Source organism: Pygocentrus nattereri, chromosome 19 (genome assembly GCF_015220715.1).
Source record: "Pygocentrus nattereri isolate fPygNat1 chromosome 19, fPygNat1.pri, whole genome shotgun sequence".
NCBI lineage: Eukaryota > Metazoa > Chordata > Actinopteri > Characiformes > Serrasalmidae > Pygocentrus > Pygocentrus nattereri.
This window is the reverse complement of record NC_051229.1, coordinates 9,539,003-9,557,806: the sequence shown is the minus strand read 5'-3', so window position 1 is coordinate 9,557,806 and position 18,804 is coordinate 9,539,003. Positions and strand designations below refer to the sequence as shown.

Below are 18,804 nucleotides of genomic sequence, written 5' to 3'. Positions count from 1 at the left end.
AAGAGGGGCTCGTTATCAAGAAAGAGAATGGAAACAACATGATATTCTTTGGAGAGAGTTTTTGTGTCTTTAATTTTGCACTGGAGCTAAAAGGTAGCTACCAAATAATGGAAACATCTGTATGCTGAATAGCATTGTCCAAACTGTACACTTAAAGCGTCACACACTTGCTTCGTATTATATTTAGTGGTTAAATAATCACAAATTGACTTGCTTGTGTGGTTTCTGGTAGTGTCCCAGCTAAATGGTACAGAAATTCAGGCATCAATATGGCTGCTGATGTTTTTAGCTATGCAACATATATCTGTCTATTTTTATAGATAACAGTATGTCATATAGTGCCAGAAGCCACATAAGCAAGACTATTTACAAATATTGAACAATTCTATCTAGCTTGTGGGAAGTGTGTGATAATTTAAACATATAGTTTGCATAATGCTATTTGCTGGTTGTAAGTTTCCATAACATTTTAGCTACCTTTGTTACCCTCGTAGCTTGTCAAAAACCAAAACATTTAATGTTAACAAGTGAAATTCTCATATCAAGGCAATAAATCTTTGACATCAATATAATCGCTGATGCTTAGATGACATTTAAAATGCTATGTTTAAATATTTTCTTACTAATTTAAGATATTTTATGAGGAATTGGATATTGCTAGTGTTACTAGGTAAATGTTTTTGTAGATGGCTTTTCGCAGTGTAGACACCACACTAGTGGCTTATTGACAACATCTGGTGTAAGTGGAAAACTGTGTAATCAAACTGTTCCTTTACCTAAAGTGGCCCATCTGTGTTGCTCTCAGCAGCATGAACAAAATAGCCTAAATAAGTGGACATACAGGCTTGGCATATGCTTCAAACAAATGTACTCTTTCTGAAATCTGACTGGTTTAAATAGAACCATTGCCTTACTAAACCCTTGAAGTTCTTTCATTAAGTGTGTAAAATTTCTTGATTTTTATTTATAGGTTGTGCTGTGTTAGTTATCTGAAAGTTATCTGAAACCTGTGAAGTTGCATAGATTTGTTACAGCAGGTTTATTTCCACATTGGCCATAGTAAAATGAGTGAGTGTGGAATTAGAGCTTTTTGTGTGCTACCATGTTTCCTGTCACTCAATAAAATGTACCATGCTGTCTTTATAATTGGATGCACTGTGATAGTTTGTGATAGTGAGCATGTGCACACATTCAGAACGGATCATTAAGAGCGTATTACTGATTTGTTTCATCACAGTAACAATAAAAGAAGACATAAAATACACTATACAGGAGCCTCATGAAAAGGGTTTCCATGGTAGAGCAGCTGTGCACAACCCTAAGATTACTATGTGCAGTGCCAAGTGTTGGCTGGAGTGGTGTAAAGCACACCACAGCTGGACTTTGGAGCCAGCTCAAACGTGTTGAATCTTTAGTGATGGATCTGCTTCACTGTCTATGGAGGAACTCCAGTGGCCTGCACCATTGAATATCTTTGGGCTGAACTATTAGCCAAAGTTTGTCATCCAACATCAGCGGCTGACCTCACAAATGCTCTCTTGACTGAACTGCACAAATTCCTTACAAAATCTTATGGAAAGTCTTCCCGGAAGAGTGACGGCTGTTACAGGCCTTACAGAAGTAAGAGGCAACTCCATATAATGCCTAAGGTTTGGATTGAGACGTCCAAAAGATGTCCATCAAGCAAGCAATGTCGAAGCTTCTACATAATTCAGAAGCAAATTACAATTTTATTACCTTTGCATCCATACTGAGAACCAGGGCTTTTGCGATGAATTCATTATGGAACATTACAATTACTTTGCTTTAAAAGTACAAAGAAATCCCTTATAGAAAAAACATGCATTGATAATCGTTTTATTATCGCATCGCAGCCTCTGAATCGTAGTCGAATCATGAGGTACCTAGAGATTCCCATCATTACTAATAATGATATTTAAATGAATCAGATTTTACTGATGCAAAGATGTTAAAAATGATGTGTCCTGAGTTCATCAGCGGTTGTATCTGGAGTAGACTTTAGAGTTGATTAAAATGCAGAATTACATGCTTTTATTAATAAGCTACTACTGATTAATCATCAGAACAGTCAATATATTACTCTATTACTAATTGATCGACAGCCCTGTTGCCCACATTTGTGCCCACGCTCGGTACATTTTCTCTCTAACATTGTGGGATTTTGATTGCATTGTTTCTCAGTAATGTAATCTTACCATATTCCTCCCTTGCATTTTGCCAGTGTGTCACTGTGTGTGTCCTCTGTGGTGGTGAGATCATCTGCACTGTTCCTTTTTCCCATCCCATCAGCTGCTGATGACAAACCCAGGCATCCCAGTGTGACTCACAGCACCCATTAAATGACCAGCACAAGCAGACAGCACCCAACACACACACTCTCACGCCACACCTATCCATCTGAACAATCGGCCACTGCATGCCATTACTATAGTGCCAATGCATGTAATGAACATACACTGTAATGCATAAAACATCTGACAAATTGCCACATGCAACTGATTTACACCATGACCTCAATTTCTGATTGAACGTGTTTCCTGATGCTAAGAAAGGAGTTGGAGGAGTTATTTCTTTCCTCAACAACCAGTGTTCAAGACATGTCCAGTATGAGGCCTAGCATCAGTTGGTCATTTAGTGGTGCGGTTCTCCACCATGGCCAATCATCATGCCCCACTAAACTCAGTACATTTGTACGTGTTCTGTAGCAGCAGGCAGCAAAAAACAAAGTGAAACTAAGCTGTTTGTGCTGACTCTGCTTGTCGTGTGTGTCTGATATAGCAGGCTACACTGACTAAGACTGTGTGCAGATCACTCAACATGTCATTATATCCAACAGCCTCCACTCGTTCTGCCATGGATCGCATTTCTGTCGCAGATTTATATGGTTAGAGTTGAAAATGTTTAACATAAGCGAATAAGCTCCGCTCATCATGCGTTACTCTACAGTATGACAGTTTTGCTCACGTTTACAATTTAAAAATATTCGTCTCAAAAACAAATGCTAATGTATTAGCATATGCACCATCCTCTACATTACCACTCTACACCATACTCTACACCATACCTCTAGTAATAAGGCTTGCTAAAAGATATTAAGAAATAGATGACCCTCAGCACTGTAGGTTGGTGAGTAATTTACTGTAATGTAGTCCATTGATGTCTTTTTGCTTGCTGGTGATTGTACTCACATCACTTACATTGCTGGGCTGAACCTTTTCTGCCCATCTTTCTTCTCCAAGAAGATGCAAAATAAGTACCTATAGTCCATACATTCAGTGTAGTGAGTCATGTGACGTCAATTTTTTTCACCCATAAAGATCCGCTCCACTCCTTCTGTACTGTGAAAAACTTTTCACAGGCATATTCCTCATAGCAGGGATACACACAAAGAATTAATAGAAAATATACTGTGAACAAAGGCAGTTATTTTTTCATTTTTAATACAGTGCCTTAAAGCACACTGCCACCCGCTCAGAGAAAAAGGTACTAAACTGTCACTGGGGCGGTATTACTTCAGTATGTTTTTTAGTATATTTTTATTTAATTGTTCCATTTTAAAACTTAAGGTAATGAAAAAGTACCAATATAACCCATTGGAAAAATATTTAAATTACACAGCTGCACCTTAAAACCGCTGTTGTGTCTTTGAGGATACATTTACACTGTTTGTACCATAATGAATTAAGCGTACCTGCACAGTGCAGCGTACTGCTAACCATAACCCTATTGCTCGTTGAGTTCTGCTGACAGAAACTTACATTTAGAACTGAATAGAGCATTGTCTGATTGGGTGAGAAGCTGTTTGGTTTGGAATAGACATCTAAAGTCGAGCTGTCGTTCTAAATTTCATGTCATGAGAACAATCATGTTTTTTTTTTTTTAAATTGCTTCCAAATTGCTTTTTCCTCCTAATGTCACTGGATGCTCCAAAAGCATTGCTGCATGCAAGCTAACACTGCTGCACATGGAACATCGTAACACTGGTGACCTCACCAAAATAAACCCACGGAAATCAACAAGCTTTATTAAATATGCTAGTTTATCCATGAGCAGAGTTGTGAGACGTTGGCTTTAGCTAAGATGTGTACTTTGCTAGCTTGCTAAGTCTCTTGGATATGAAATGGAAAATGGATATTGGAAAGAATTCATTTTATGTTGTCCTTTCAGAAGGGTGTTAGACTTATTCCACTTATTCATGAACTCTCACCTTGACAAAAGTCCCGTTTGAGTTCCTGCCTTGTTTTTGGACCACACCATTTGTGTCAGCTGATTTGGGGAAAAAAAAAAAGAAATGAGAGATAACCCAAAAGAAAGAGTGCTAGCACCACAGCAGTGGCTATAAGAATCGAATGTTGCCTAGAATTTCAGGCTGCCTTAATGGCAGCCTTGACTGTGTGCAGCTTTTCCTGGCTGGGCTTCCCAAAAGTACGTTAGTACAAAAATGTTCCTTAACTGGTAAAGCGAGCATCACTTTCTGAACACTTTCTCTACGAGTTGAGATGAACTTAACATTAATATACTATTGAGAAACTGGGCCCTTAATTGTTATTTAAAACAAATACATAGGAATTTAATGTTTGTATATATATATATATATATATATATATATATATATATATATATATATATATATATATATATATATATATATATATATAAAGCATTAAAGAGCACTTTAGTTGTTTAAGTAAATTGTGGATCAACAATAAAATACAGACTTTTTTCATAATGCTCTGAGTGCACATTGCAGCCCAATGAATTTACTATTTGAATCTACTGGATAGAAGGATGGAGGCAGTAAGAGAGAAGGCAAAGTACAGCCATCCATCTTTACCCTCAGCAGGACGCAAGGAGAGATGAAATGGGGTTCCAGCGGTGGGGCAGATGGAGAACCTCCTAGATAATCAGTTCTCTCCCAACAACTATAGTCACATCTCGATGAACTCATTAATACTGTAACTCTCTCCACCACACGCAAAGAAAGAAGTCAGTAAATTCCACCTGAAAACGTCTCAGTTGTTGTTTTATTCTTTCATTCGCGTTGAATGTCTTCCCTTCCCCAAATTCCAGCAGTGCTGCTGTCTGTCCTGGCTGTAGTTGACTGGAAATGGAGACTCCCTCGGTGCTAATGATCTCCAGCAGGCTTCTGGGAAATGCTCTGTGGCTGGAGAGATGTGCTGGACTGTTGAGTGTGACTGCTTTTAAAAGTATAGTTTAAAAAAAAAATCTAATTTACCCCAAATGTAGTCGACCAGCCAATACGTGTCCGAAGTTTGCTTCTTTAGTTTTGAACTGGATATATGAGGCTAATGTAGCTCTCAAAAAGATTTATATGTGCTTTCTAACACTTTATGACAAATACTTAGGGGTTCAACAGGACAATCTGGAATAACATTTCTGCTCCTTCCAAAACATTTTACTTGCAGTGCAACTGAGCTAGTACTATATTAGCTGTGACTGCACAAAAAAGAAGGAACTTTCACAAGAAATTTGTTAATGCAGCGAGTCAGCGAGCTAGCTGGTTTGGTACACAGTGTAGGCTGACTGACTGGCTAAGTTAGTCAACTGCTGTAGCCTAGCTAGCAGCTATGTAAGCTAACTTTAGGGTAACTTAAGAGGCCAGCTTCCAAAGTCCAATTTAAAGTCTTTTACGCATTGAACACAATGCAAATGCATGATGTGAAAATGTGAAATAATTGTTTTTTTTGTTTTGTTTTGTTTTGGTTTTTTTTGCATCACAAAAGATATTTTATATGTAAATAATACTGTATCTTGTACTTCTGGTTAGATGCTAACTGCATAACTGCATTTCATTGGCTCTGTACCTGTACTCTGCACAGTGACAAAGTTGAATTGAATCTCGTCTAAAAAAAAGCAGTGACATCAGACTGGCTACTGTCAATTTTGGAAAAGCAAATGTACATGAAGAGTTTCCCCTCTTTCAGGAGCTGAAACATAAGATCTTTCACATGCAGTTTGGATATCCATAACTGTGTTTGAAGTGCTTTTGGAGATACTAGCAGGATACGTGATGGAGCTGAGGATAAACATATAAACATGTTTATATGTTAAACATATAGATGCTTGATTAGTTGTTGCTATACTAATGCACAGAGACGAGTCATTGGTCCAGTCAGTTTATGTTGCCTGCAAAAGTTCACAAAAGATAAGCACACTTTATGCGCAAGATATCATCACTTATACACGTTTGAAGTCATTTCCTGTGCGAATAAATTATACAACTAAGCTGCGCTCTGTGAGTAAAAGCTTCTCTATATCTATAAAATGAACTGTGTAGTTCTGTGCAAATGCTTGTAACTAGCAGTGAAATATGCATGAAATGCTATATTTACATTTGCTCCCTGTAGAGAATATATTACCTTATTTTCACTTCAATTAACAAAACGTGTCATGTGACTTTTGATGTGACTGTTATAGAGCTAAAAACAGAAGCAGCCACCCCAAAGCCTGAATTTTGCCCTAAACTTTTTTTCACTGCAAAACTAAAGAAACTAACTTCAGATGCCAAACGTTTTGGCAGATCAATAGTATTTGCAATAGGGAGAAAACTGTGTAAATTAGGGTTTTTTTTGCCAAACCATTCCTTTAAGCAACCGTGGCAGGTGTTGGTGGTGGTCCAAACTCTGACTTTGTCCATTTAAGAGTTTATTTCCCAGACTTCCCTTAGACAAGACTGTTTCCACTGCACAGGCTCCAGATGATAATGACATTAAAGGGCATGGAGAAATTAGTTGGTCTTACTTCACTAACTGAAGGAACAGCAGTTTATCTGGAAGGAAGGAATGTCTGCATGTATTTCAGTGAGGGCCTGAATACTGCAGATAATTTGGGTTTTCTATTTATACCCACTTTAAATACACACAGCTTCTTATTCCAGCAACCATAACCATAGTCTGTGGAACGGTAAACTAAACCAAAGGCTGACTCCAGCTTCCTTCCAGGAATGTGTTAAAGCAGTGGGAAGGCATCTACTTTATCCAAGAGCAAGAGAACCTGAACTGGACCCAAAAACAGTGCCAAAGTCAGTAGGGCTGCAGTAGAGTTTACAGTTCTCACATTTACTCAGTTCACCTCAATGGGCTTGGACAGCAGCTTGTAAATGAATTCTATTTCTTTCACCACTTTCTCTTTACATGGTGTGAAGATTTCATGATTAATTGCCCAATAGAAATGGTCCAAAATTACTTGAATAGTGTTAAGAAAATTTAAGTTCAGATTTTTTTTCCCTTGATTAAAATGACTATTCTCAGAGTGCAAGGTTTTGTTTGTTTTACTACTCACTGCTGGGCAGAGAATAGTCTGTCAACCAAAAATTACTGCCAGCAGTGTTCTGTGGCCAGAAACTGACCACTGACAAAGGACTAGAGGATGAACATAAATTACAGCAAAGATGAGCTATCGTCTCTGACTTTAAGTCTAGAAGGTGGACAGTGAGTGGACACAGTGTTTAAAAGGTCCAGCAATACTGCTGGTCTGATCGACTCACACCAGTACAACACACTTAACATACCTAACAAGAACTAAAAACCTTTCCTCCTGGCTCTATCAGTGCTTCATTCATTTAAATCAGGTGTACTGCTGACGGAATGGCTGGGAGCATCAAGGTTAAGTTAGGAACCAAACCTGATGTCAGCTACCTTTTGAAAATTATTTTTTACTTGCATTTGTTCTTATATGATGTTCTTTACAGACACAAAGACACATTTATTTACAATAAATAAAAAAAAAAGATTTTAAACAGTTTGCAAAGATACTGTACATATCACTGTCATAACAAAAATGTGCATCTACAAAAGGGTCATTTTACAGGTGTTTGATCTACTATGTGACTAAGGTTTTGGAAAAACAGCACATTTAAAATTTTTGTCATGTCACAAAAACTAATGCACTTAACATATATATACCTACTCACGCTGAAATTTCTGTGCAGACTGCTTTTCAAATGAGCAGACAACATTACAATATGTCAGTTTTAGAAACACAGTAATCAGAAATAAAAGAGCTTGGAAAATGGTCATGTCTAAAGTGATAATAACCATTTTTGGGACATGAAAACACTACACACATCATAAATTGACTCCAGGAACAAAGCCGATTCAGGCGAAATGTAGGGTTTGTACTCTTAAGACTTTTCCACGTCATTTTTGACCATTTACATATGCAAGATAGCATCAGATACACTTACAATACATACACGTTTACACATCCAGGCAGGAGCCCATCTCATCACATATCTTCAAAGCACGTCTTTACAAAACATTCAGATTGCATTTCTGTGAGTAATCTACCACCTCGTCTTGGAGCACAACACAAAAGTATTTTGTCTTTCTCACTAACTGCCTCCCCCTTTACCCTCCCTTCCACATCTCCTATCTCAGTAAAAGCCTCTGAGATGAAAATCACATCTTGCGGAATAAAAGAAAAAAAACAGTATTAGCCCACATCAAAAAGTCTGTCATGCTTTCCGCCGTTCTCTGACAGGCTGGTGGTGTGCCGCATCAAAACACTGCGCTGATCAAAGGCTAACCTGAGCGAAGAGACGGGAGAAAATATGGGATTACGCACATACGCACACATAAACCCGAACCCTCTCAGTAACGGAGTCATTGCACTGGGATTACTGCCGTGATCATCTAGCACATCAGTGCCATGATGCTGAGTTCACCTTGGCACTTTGATCTTAGCCTTGTGCCATGTCAGTATCTGCACTGCACACATTTTTTGGTTAAAGGAAATCACTGTACACAGGCTGCCGACTGCATTCGACCACATTTAGTTCCAACCTCGCGACGTGATTGGCTGAGAGGCATTCTGAGTGCCAGTATCTCCTGATAATGGCACTGCGAACAAAGTATCACAGTGTCTTATGAACTTGGAGCACAGCAATGACAGCCAGTCACAGCCAGTTTTATTACTAGCACCAAGCCTGCTGAAAAGAAGTATAACTGCAGCTAGCAAAAAAAAAAAAAACACAAACTGAGGATGAATATGAGGTCAGAACTGCAGATCACAGCCAGAGCTTGAGGACAGTTTAACCACAAACTGACTTTTCCTCTCTCTTTTACCTCTGTCATTGGCTGTTGCCTGATTCACTCAGTCAGTTGCATTGCTGACCATCTCGCACTACAGGATTCATGAATGTTTTGAATTGTGAAACTCAAACATGTCGAAAGACCTACGATCACTTCACTTTGGTGGGCTAAAAATTGATCCATTTCTCCTCTCATACTACTAGATCATCCACACAGTCAGTCACTTCCAATCGAGCTCCTGGCCCAGAAAATGGCTTCAGTTTGTGAAAATTTGTCAAAAGGGCAAACTTGGGTTAAAATCAGGCTGGAAATGGTCTAATGTAGGCCCAGCTTAAATCAGATCTGCCATTATAGGAACTTAGAACTGCTTTATTCATTGGAAAGGCATAAAAGGACCTAAATATAACTAAATACAAGGTGGGACTTGCAGCTACTGAAACTGAAACTCTCAGTAGTTCTGCTTTTGAGTTCAAGTGCTTTGTAGTCAGAAACATGGATGTTTTTCTAGCCTAGGCTGTTCACATTCTATTTTGGTGTCTTACTAACAGTTTCTCCTGTAAAAATGAACATAATAACCAGTGGTGTCTGATTTTCTGTAACCTGGAAGTGAGAGCCATCCTTTGTGTCCATTTAGAGCAGGACTAACCAGGGATTTGGGACGCAACCTTCTTACTGGGTTGTGCAGTGTAGAATTCTAGAAAAACCTTCTTTTATGTTCTGAAGTGCCCTGACCGGTAGCTGACCCTTAAATACAGGAGAAGCAAAGGTGACCATCGCAGTGGTAGTGAAGAGAAATGGTAATTGCTTGTTTCTGCAATAAGCATATTCATCCCTGGAGCTGTGCGATAAAATTTAGCTTCATCCTAACACAAGAGCTAATCAAGGTCTTCAGTCGAGTTTACACATCAGGTCCAGATGTACTTGATGAGGGTCAAAATAAAATGCTGGGGAGATCTCCAGGGTAGGGTCAGGCTTTGCTTACCGTAGAGTTGTTAATTGATGTTTGCAAGCTCTTTATTTGGGCTTTCTCCTTTTTGTTGGAAGTCATAAAGCTTGTATTGTGCCATTTGGGATGAATGTGGAGTTGGGGGACCCTGAATCAAAGAAAGTTACACACATGTGAAGCTATGAATGAAGAAACATACTGCGCGCCAGTAAATACACTCAGTTGACCAATCTAGGCAACACATTGTAAACGCACCAGCTAGTGGGTGATACAGTACAAACATAGTATCTGTAAACTGGATCATTCACTGTTTAATTAGCCATAACAATGATACACTTTGAGAAATGTGTACTGTTTAAAGGCCTGAATGGGCGTGAAATTGAAGCCCGAAGCCTAAATCCAATTGGTCCTTGCCACTTTAAGAAGTGACCCGACCAGGCCTGACTGATACAAGTAAATTTGAAAAATGAACTTTCTTGCACACGCTAACAGGGAAGGATTATCACAGACAAGGTTTTACATTGCTTTACTTTGTTATTTAGCTCTTCTTGTTGATTACCTTTATGCACTTAACTGAAGCCATAGCTTTTTTTTGTAGCTGTCTTAGCTGGTTTGAGGAAGAACTTGGATACTTGCATTTGTTTTTGCTCTATCCGTGCTACACTTGTCATCAAATGGTCAGGCACAGTATGATTTAAAAACATAGTAACAGGCTGTAATTGCAGTGAAACTAATTGGTATCAGAGCTGTGAAATACAAATAACTTCTTTCTATCTTGTCTCTTGGTTACTGCATCTCACATCAGATGAATACAGGTCTTAAAATAGTGTGGCTAATTGCACTGAAATTATGACTAAATCACTGCTGTATAATCACTCATTTTTCTATAGCTTTTACATGTAGACCCACCTACAGTCAAGTGTTACTCGGTAAATGATGAGGGATATATATATACACACTGGAGATCAAAATTAGAGAACAATTCAAGAACACTTGATTTTTTCAGAAGTAATGCAATCTTCAAAAAATCTTTATTTTGCAAAAAACACAATGATCAAAATTAGAGAACAGCAATGACTGTAGCACAGAGAAAGATTACAATTAAATTTTCTGAAGGTTACAACAGTCACCAGTCAGTAGGTAGTGTACACGCCTTTGCTTTGAATGACTTCAGCACATCTGTGGCCACAGGACATCACTAGTCTCTCACACTGCTCTGGTGTGATTTTGGTCTACTCTTCTTCCAGTTTCTAACACAGTTCGGTGACTATAGTGGGTTTCTTGGCCTTAACTTTGTGACCAAGGATTTTCCAGAGGTTTTCTGTTGGGTTTAGATCAGGACTCAATTTCAAGGAACCGCTTTACCCATTTTGCTGTGTGACAGGGGGCATTGTCATGAAAATTGACATGCATGAAAATTGCTGGCTGGAGTGACAAACGCAAGTAAGGGAGCACGTGTTGTTGAAGGTTCTGATACACATTTGCATTCACTCTGCCGTGTAGCTGTATGAGAGGCCCAACTCCTGCTGCTGAAAACATTCCCCAAACCATGACATTTCCTCCTCCACCTTTCACTGACTTCTTTACACACTCCGGGTTCAGTCTTTCCCCAGTTTGTCGACGAACATAATGTTTCCCATCAGACCCAAATAAATTAAACTTTCTATCATCACTGAAGTGAACTCTGGACCATGTTTCCTCTGTCCACACAACATGCTCCTCAGCAAAGGTTAATCTAGCCTTTTGATTCTTTCTGCTAATGAGAGGTTTGGTCACTGCAGAGTGGGCTTTCAGTCCAAATGCTCTTCAACGTCGAGACACTGTATGATGAGATAGATCCTTACCCTGTTCAGTGCTGAACTGGCGAGCAATTCCAGCTTCAGTGTTGAACCGATTGCCCATAGAAATTCTCCGCATTATCCTGTCCTCTCTCGCATTTGTCTTTCGTGGACGACCAGCCTTCTTGGGATACTTGAATGAGTGTGTGGTGTTGTAAAGATGAGGTATTCTGGAAATTACAGACTTGGAACGACCAACTTCTCTTGCTATGGCTGATAGGGTCACCCCTTTGGCCTTCATCTTGACAACCTGCTGACGGAGGGTTTCAGTCACTTTGGAACGGCTTTCCATCTTGCAAAGTCAGTGAGAACTGGAAAGATAGGCTACCAGTTAAATAGGGTTTGTCAGATAATTAAGGAAATTAGCACCAGGTGCCATATTAACACCACCAACAGCATATATATATATATATATATATATATATATATATATATACATACTGAGATTACACAGAATCAGAGCTGGAGAAGGTAAAATGTTCCTTTTGTTATCTGCTAACAAAATAGTTTTACTCTATTATAAAGCACAAATCTGACAAGGCTCTGAATTTAGTTTAGTGATGGCAAAGACTCGCACCACATCACACTTATCTTTATTAACATGCTTTTATATATATATATATATATATATATATATATATATATATATATATATATATATATATATATATATATATATATATATATTTTTTTTTTTTTTTTTTTTTTTTTTTTTTTTTTAATCCTAACTTCCTAATAGTTATGATGAACTAGTAGTTTAGCATAACATTTTTAGGTTAGTACAACTAGATACCATAATTTTTTTTTATCATTTTATTACCAACTTGCACTATAATTGATCATTTATAATTGTAAAAATTTTCACAAATGTTTGTGTTGTACAGCTTGTTACCGCAATATTACCATATACTTACTTTCTTCTTACTGAAGTAAAGTGCTACTGTAAAAATATAACAATGCAGTCTATGGTTATAAGATGTAAATGTCTATAGCCTGATCATTCACTACTAATCAGACTATTGACAGAAACTAAAAAGAAGTTTCCTTTAAAAAATCATTTATAAAACTGGTACAAAATGTTTGCTTGTACAACAGTAGCTTGAATGCGTATCTCTATTGTCCAACCTATGCATGAGCTACACCCACTAAAAGACCACTTGCTCTCAACTCTCAGAATGCAGCTTGAGATTGCATTGCATTATGAAATTTCAGCTGATACAATTAAGAGCAGAATGAGGCGTGAAATTGATTTTGTGTAGAACACAGCGTGTTCTGTACTGTGGTTGTGAGTGGGTTGTTTCTGGCTTGAGTTACAGTGTAAAGATCACAAACACCCATTTTATTATCATCTCCTCTGTTGTAGTGTGTCCTGAGGAGAGGCTAATACTTTCCTGATAGCCTCTCCATGCCTTTCTTCGCATTCGTTTGAGTTGAACAACCGCCTCTTTCTCGCTAAACACAGCTGCCTCTTTTTCTATTGTCCTACTGGAAAACAATAGTAACACAAGAGAGGAGGGAGCTGGGGAGGAGGTGGTGATGTCTTAATGGAAACTGAGACAGCTTTATGCTACAAGTGGTTCAGTTTGCCAAATACAAGCTTGTTGTACATGGTGCTCTGCAATGATCTAACAGAGTGGTACTACAGGCCTGTACATTTCATCTTTATAACAAGTTATAAATACTTATTATGGCATTTCAGTCCAGTGTTGGTCCACTTGGCCACACAGTAGGAGTGTTGGACGTAATAAATAAGTAACATCGGCATAATCATAGTGTGTGTAAAACATCTGAAAAGGAAAAGCATGATGTCATGCATGTTTATACCTTTCTGTGTTGCAAACACACATTTTACAATTTTTTTGTTTGCTGGTGCAGACTATGGAAACTTTCAGTAATATTTTATGAACGTTGGCAAGTTACTGATTCCAGAAGTGGTGCAAAAACCTATGCTGGGGATGTTTATTTCAGGAAAAATAATGTGTTTACACCTACATTTAGTGTCATGTGACAGATTTACCTCACATTCCTCATGCAAATGACACAAACAGCATAGCGGAGAGGCAGAGCTCAACTGAAGAGATGAGAATGCTTGTAAAAGAAATGCTGCTGCTTTTCAGCACTTAGAGAAAGAGATGTCCAGGAAAGTTTTCAAACAGCTTTACATTAACATTAAGGAAAATAAATAAACAAAATGTCCTTTCAAGAAAGTTACTGGGAAGTCAGGGAATCCAAGCATCAGCCACTGGATGTACTTCTGTTTGTGCAGCGATAGTTTGAAAGTATGTCTATACTGTCCAACATATGCATGAGCTATGCCCACTAAAAGACCTGCAACTATCACGATGCAGCTTGAGACTGCATTGCTTGATGAAATTGTAGCTGATACATTTCGCCATCAACCACTGCTTGTGACATATATGAACTTGGATGGAAACATCAAACACAACTATTATTACAGATAAACTGAAAATAATTACACTTTTTTGGAGGAAACGGCATCATTATATAAAGCATTTTATCGCTAAAGATCAAGCCTAATTGTTATAATTGTAATTTTTTTTTGCTTGCAGTTTGTGCTGCAGCATAGCTGTTGTTTCCCAGTAGACTGTTCACATCAGCCCTTTTCACACTTTCATATTCGATGCAGCAGATGTTGTTACCGAGTTTACAAATGAGAATGTAGACAAAGTCTGGTTCTTTGACTTACATTCAAATTAAAGCAGGTTTTTCCTTCTCCTGTTACTATTTTGGAGATACGAGGTTTTCTTCCGACAACAGCTATATATATATATTTATAAAATATCGCTGCTGTCAGAAAAAAACTTTTCTCCAAAATATCTTTACAGGAGAAGGAAAAAACATACTTTATTTTTAATGTAAGTCAGTGGAATCAAACTTTTTTCCAAGTAATTTTGGCAAATTTCTTTTTGTCCATATATTGAAATTCAAATTTAGATATGAGGCTTTGTTTTCTGACAGCAGCAATATACATGTTCCTCATAAAATAAAGTAGCTGCTTTAAAAACACTATGATTTTTAACTAATTATATTTCTTGGCCAGGAATCACTCTCCTCCGAATATTAGGAGAGACATGACCCTCCGTCCTCCTTAATCTACTGTAATAACAGTACAGCAGAACTACACTAATATCTCCACCTCTAAGGGTTAAAGGCCAGCACTGAGCTAAAGAGCATTGAATCTGATGGTGTTAGCGCAGAGCACCACACTTATCTCAGCTTATCTCTGTTAATCCACTGACACAACACACGCACACACTCTGAGTTAATTCACTTCGATCCTGCCATCGCTGCGTGTATCAGAGAGAAGAGCTCAGAGAAATAGAGGGGAAGGAAGGGGGACAGAGGAGAGAAACCAATAAGGAAGCAGCATTTTGACGGGGGGTTACATGGTGAAAAATAATAGAGTGGTAATCCACCCCTATGTGATGGTGATGGAGCGGTAAAGATCCATCTCTCTCTCTCTCGCTCTCTCTCTCTTTCTCTTTCTCGCTCTCTTTTTCTATGACGCACCCGTAGTGTCCGTTATGGAGAAGGATGATTTTGTTCCATCTCCATTTCACTGATCTATTGCTGACTGGCTGTGGAGAATTTCCGAGGACCGTCCATTACTGACAGCAATCAGTATTAAGCATGAGTCACCACTGCGTTTATGTGTGTGTGAGAGTTCATGAGAGCATTTGAGAAAATGAGAGCAGCCAGATCTTTCGTCTGTAAAGAAAGGTGTGTGTGTGTGTGTGTGTGTGTGTGTGTGTGTGTGTGTGTGTGTGTGTGTGTGTGTGTGTGTGTGTGTGTGTGTGCGCGCTTTGTCATTTGCTGTGGCTGTATCATTGGTGATTGATTGGCGGTGGGTGTATTTTGAGAACGAGTAGATGTTTAAGCTCCATTACCTGCTGCTGTCTGTCCCTGATACAGCAGTCTAAGAGCTTTAATGTGTTTTAATGGAGACAGTGGATCGCTGCTGCACTCTAATGCATCTCCACTGGGCCACATTAGCTCTTTTATCTATTTTCATTCAGCCACTCTATGGGGAATTTGCAAAGAAACCTTTGTGCACATCTTCATAGTGGAGCTCAGGTTTACATTAGATCATGATTAAATGAAACCCAAAAGACTTCATGGAAGAAAAAACAAAGTAGCGGAAAAGTTGGGTGAAGTAAATCTACTGTTTGACAGTATATCAATGTGATATTGGCATACTGTTATATTGCTTTTCAGTTTTCAGCAATATTTTTAGCAATATATTTGATTTGATTTGATAATTTCCTTTCAGGAAATGTACTTTCTACCTCTTAATCTTTACAATAATGTGCAAGTTTCCCTTCGGTGTATTTCGAGGAGAAGAAAATGTCAAAACAGCCCAATCAGAAGTAGCTATTTCAGATTTATTGGACAGTGTTTATCATAGAGTACCAGTACTCAGGATTTATTACACTTATTAATGCTAACTTATCAACATTATTTAAAAAAAACTTGCACAGTTCTCCACTTTCCTCAGATGTAGTCAATCAGCTAAGGCAAGTTTGGTGTCCAGATTTTAGAACTGGAGCTACATAGCTAACATTGCTAACAGTTACTAGAAGTCAGTAGACATCCAAATCTTTTTGTTAATTACATGCCCTAAACATCTCTCAGCCAGCTCACACCACATCCAGGTCTTCATTGAGATTGTACAGACTTGCTGATGAACCTTAAAATCTGTCTTCTGATAGTGTGATGCTGTGACATATTCAGGAAAAAACATGATATTGATTTATTTTTTTTTCAGTACTGAAAAACTTTTTTCCAAACAGAATGGTCAATATTTATCAGTAAACTCAGTAAATTGATGCTTGGTCTTTCAAGCCCAATGATTGCTTGCTTGGTTTTACTAATGACCATATGTACAATAATGCAAATCTCAAGTAGGACTGGCAGATACTCAGTATCACTTTTTTTTCCCCTAGATCCAAACGTATGCTATATGTTTATGTATAAACACACAATTCCAAAAAAGTTGGGCTAGTAGGCAAAATCAGAAAACAGTGACTTATAAACTGCCTTTTACATGTATTGAATTAAAAATAGCACAAAGAAGAGATTTAATATTTTATCTTATCAGTTGCATTAGATTTTTGTAAATATATGCTAATGACAAATTTTATGCCTGCAACACATTCCAGAAAAGCTGGGAGAGGGGCGGTGTAATACTGGGAAGATTGTGGCATGATCAAACATGTTTTACAGCTTTCTACAGGCAAACAGGTGAATAATTAACAGGTGGTAGTATTATGGTTGGGTATAAAAGGAGCAATCATGAAAAGCTCAGTCGCCACTTTGCTTTTAGCACAACAATTTAAGAACATTTCTCAACACCTAATTACAGGGAATTTCACATTCTACAGTCCACAAATTATCAAAAGATTCAGAGAATCTGGATAAATCTGTGTGTAAGGGGCAAAGCTGAAAACCAATATTAAATGGCCTTGACCTTTGACACCCTCAGACCGCACTGCATTAAATAGCAACATGCTTCTGCAAAGAATAGAACTACATGGGCTTGTCAGTAAACACAGTTTATCATCCTGTGCCAACTTTTTTGGAATATGTTGGAGGCATTAAATTTAGTATAAGCATACATACAAAAAACAATAGACTTAAGTATATATCATTGCTATATATCTTTGTCTTTGTAGTGTTGACAGTTGTGTGCAGGTCAAAAAGAATGTGTTATTGTGTTCAGTTTTTATTTACAGTTTTCCTACTGTCCCAAATTTTTGGACTTGAGCTTGTAACATAAACAGTCATAATCCATTCATACATGCCTTTCAACCTCTCTTCATCCCTTTAACATGCTTTTGTTACTGTGCTTTTAATATTGACATATAAAACAGAGTTTGCTGATGGGCTGCCAAGGCAGTCTGGGCTGAAGCACTCTTTTTACAACTTCAGTGTGAATGGCTGGAGCTAAACATCAGTATTCTGAATAGGGGTTTGTATGTAAATATGCCTTATGTAAACTGATTTCCATACATTGACTGTATGGACTGGGAAATGAATGGAACACTTTGAAAGTTTCAAACTCTAATGGAAAGAGTACAAAAGAATGACTTCTTTCTCTTTCCCTTTCTCTCTCGCCTTTACAGACTCTACCGTTGTTACTGAAGTGGCGAAGGCTCCACCTCATGAACCTTCTGTCAGAGCCTCTGGATCCAGCACTGCTCCACTCACTCTGCCCACCTTCACCATCTTCATCCTCACCCTGGCACTGCAGTGGGCCTTGAACTGAGAGACCTGACACGCACACACACATGAATGCAAACACACAGGACCTTCTTTTGCCTGGTTGCTTGCGTCTGTTGTCTTCTGAGATTGCCTCTATTTTATTATGGCACCGAAGGCCTAATATCTGCTTCAAACATGCTCTCTTTATACACACACACTGACATTCACATACAAACATATATTATCCAACATACCAGTACTCATAATTCCTATAACTCACTTTTCTTCCTTCGCTGGCAATAGTAAGGGATTACAGGATCCAGCTCTGAATGATTGTATACATAAACTACACACATCATTAGTTTCAAACAGTCAGTAACATACAGAGGAATGCACAGCAAAATGCCGTAACAGTGTTACCACAGACAAAGAGGAGAAATTAATTGTGTATTTACTGACTGATCAGCAGGGAACAGACCCATGAGAACATCTCATGATTTTATAGTTTGGCATTAGCATCCAAACAAGTCCCAGGTCCAAGCTGTCTTTTTTTCAAAGGGAAAAATGAATGGTGTTTTCTGAAATCATCACTATTAAGCACTGTGGTTAACCAATGACTTCCAAAGCCTGTACATTTTGTCCTATGTACATTTTCATGCATATCATGATCATTTGAATTACAAAGTCACAAAGTAGTAGTAGTAGGAATACACTGTTATAAGAA

At 38.2% G+C, this 18,804-nt stretch overlaps 1 protein-coding gene across 2 annotated transcripts in view; it reads left to right on the top strand.

Annotated features, from left to right (window-relative positions):
* Positions 1-18,202, top strand: part of gpc5c (glypican 5c) — a 306,030-nt gene extending 287,828 nt beyond the window's left edge. For both annotated transcript variants that reach the window (XM_017702515.2, XM_017702514.2), the window contains one exon: positions 18,002-18,202. In XM_017702515.2, the coding sequence (XP_017558004.1) occupies positions 18,002-18,144 (143 nt within the window). In that variant the 3' untranslated portion in view covers positions 18,145-18,202. The remainder of the gene's footprint in view (positions 1-18,001) is intronic.
* The last annotated feature ends 602 nt before the right edge of the window (positions 18,203-18,804 follow it).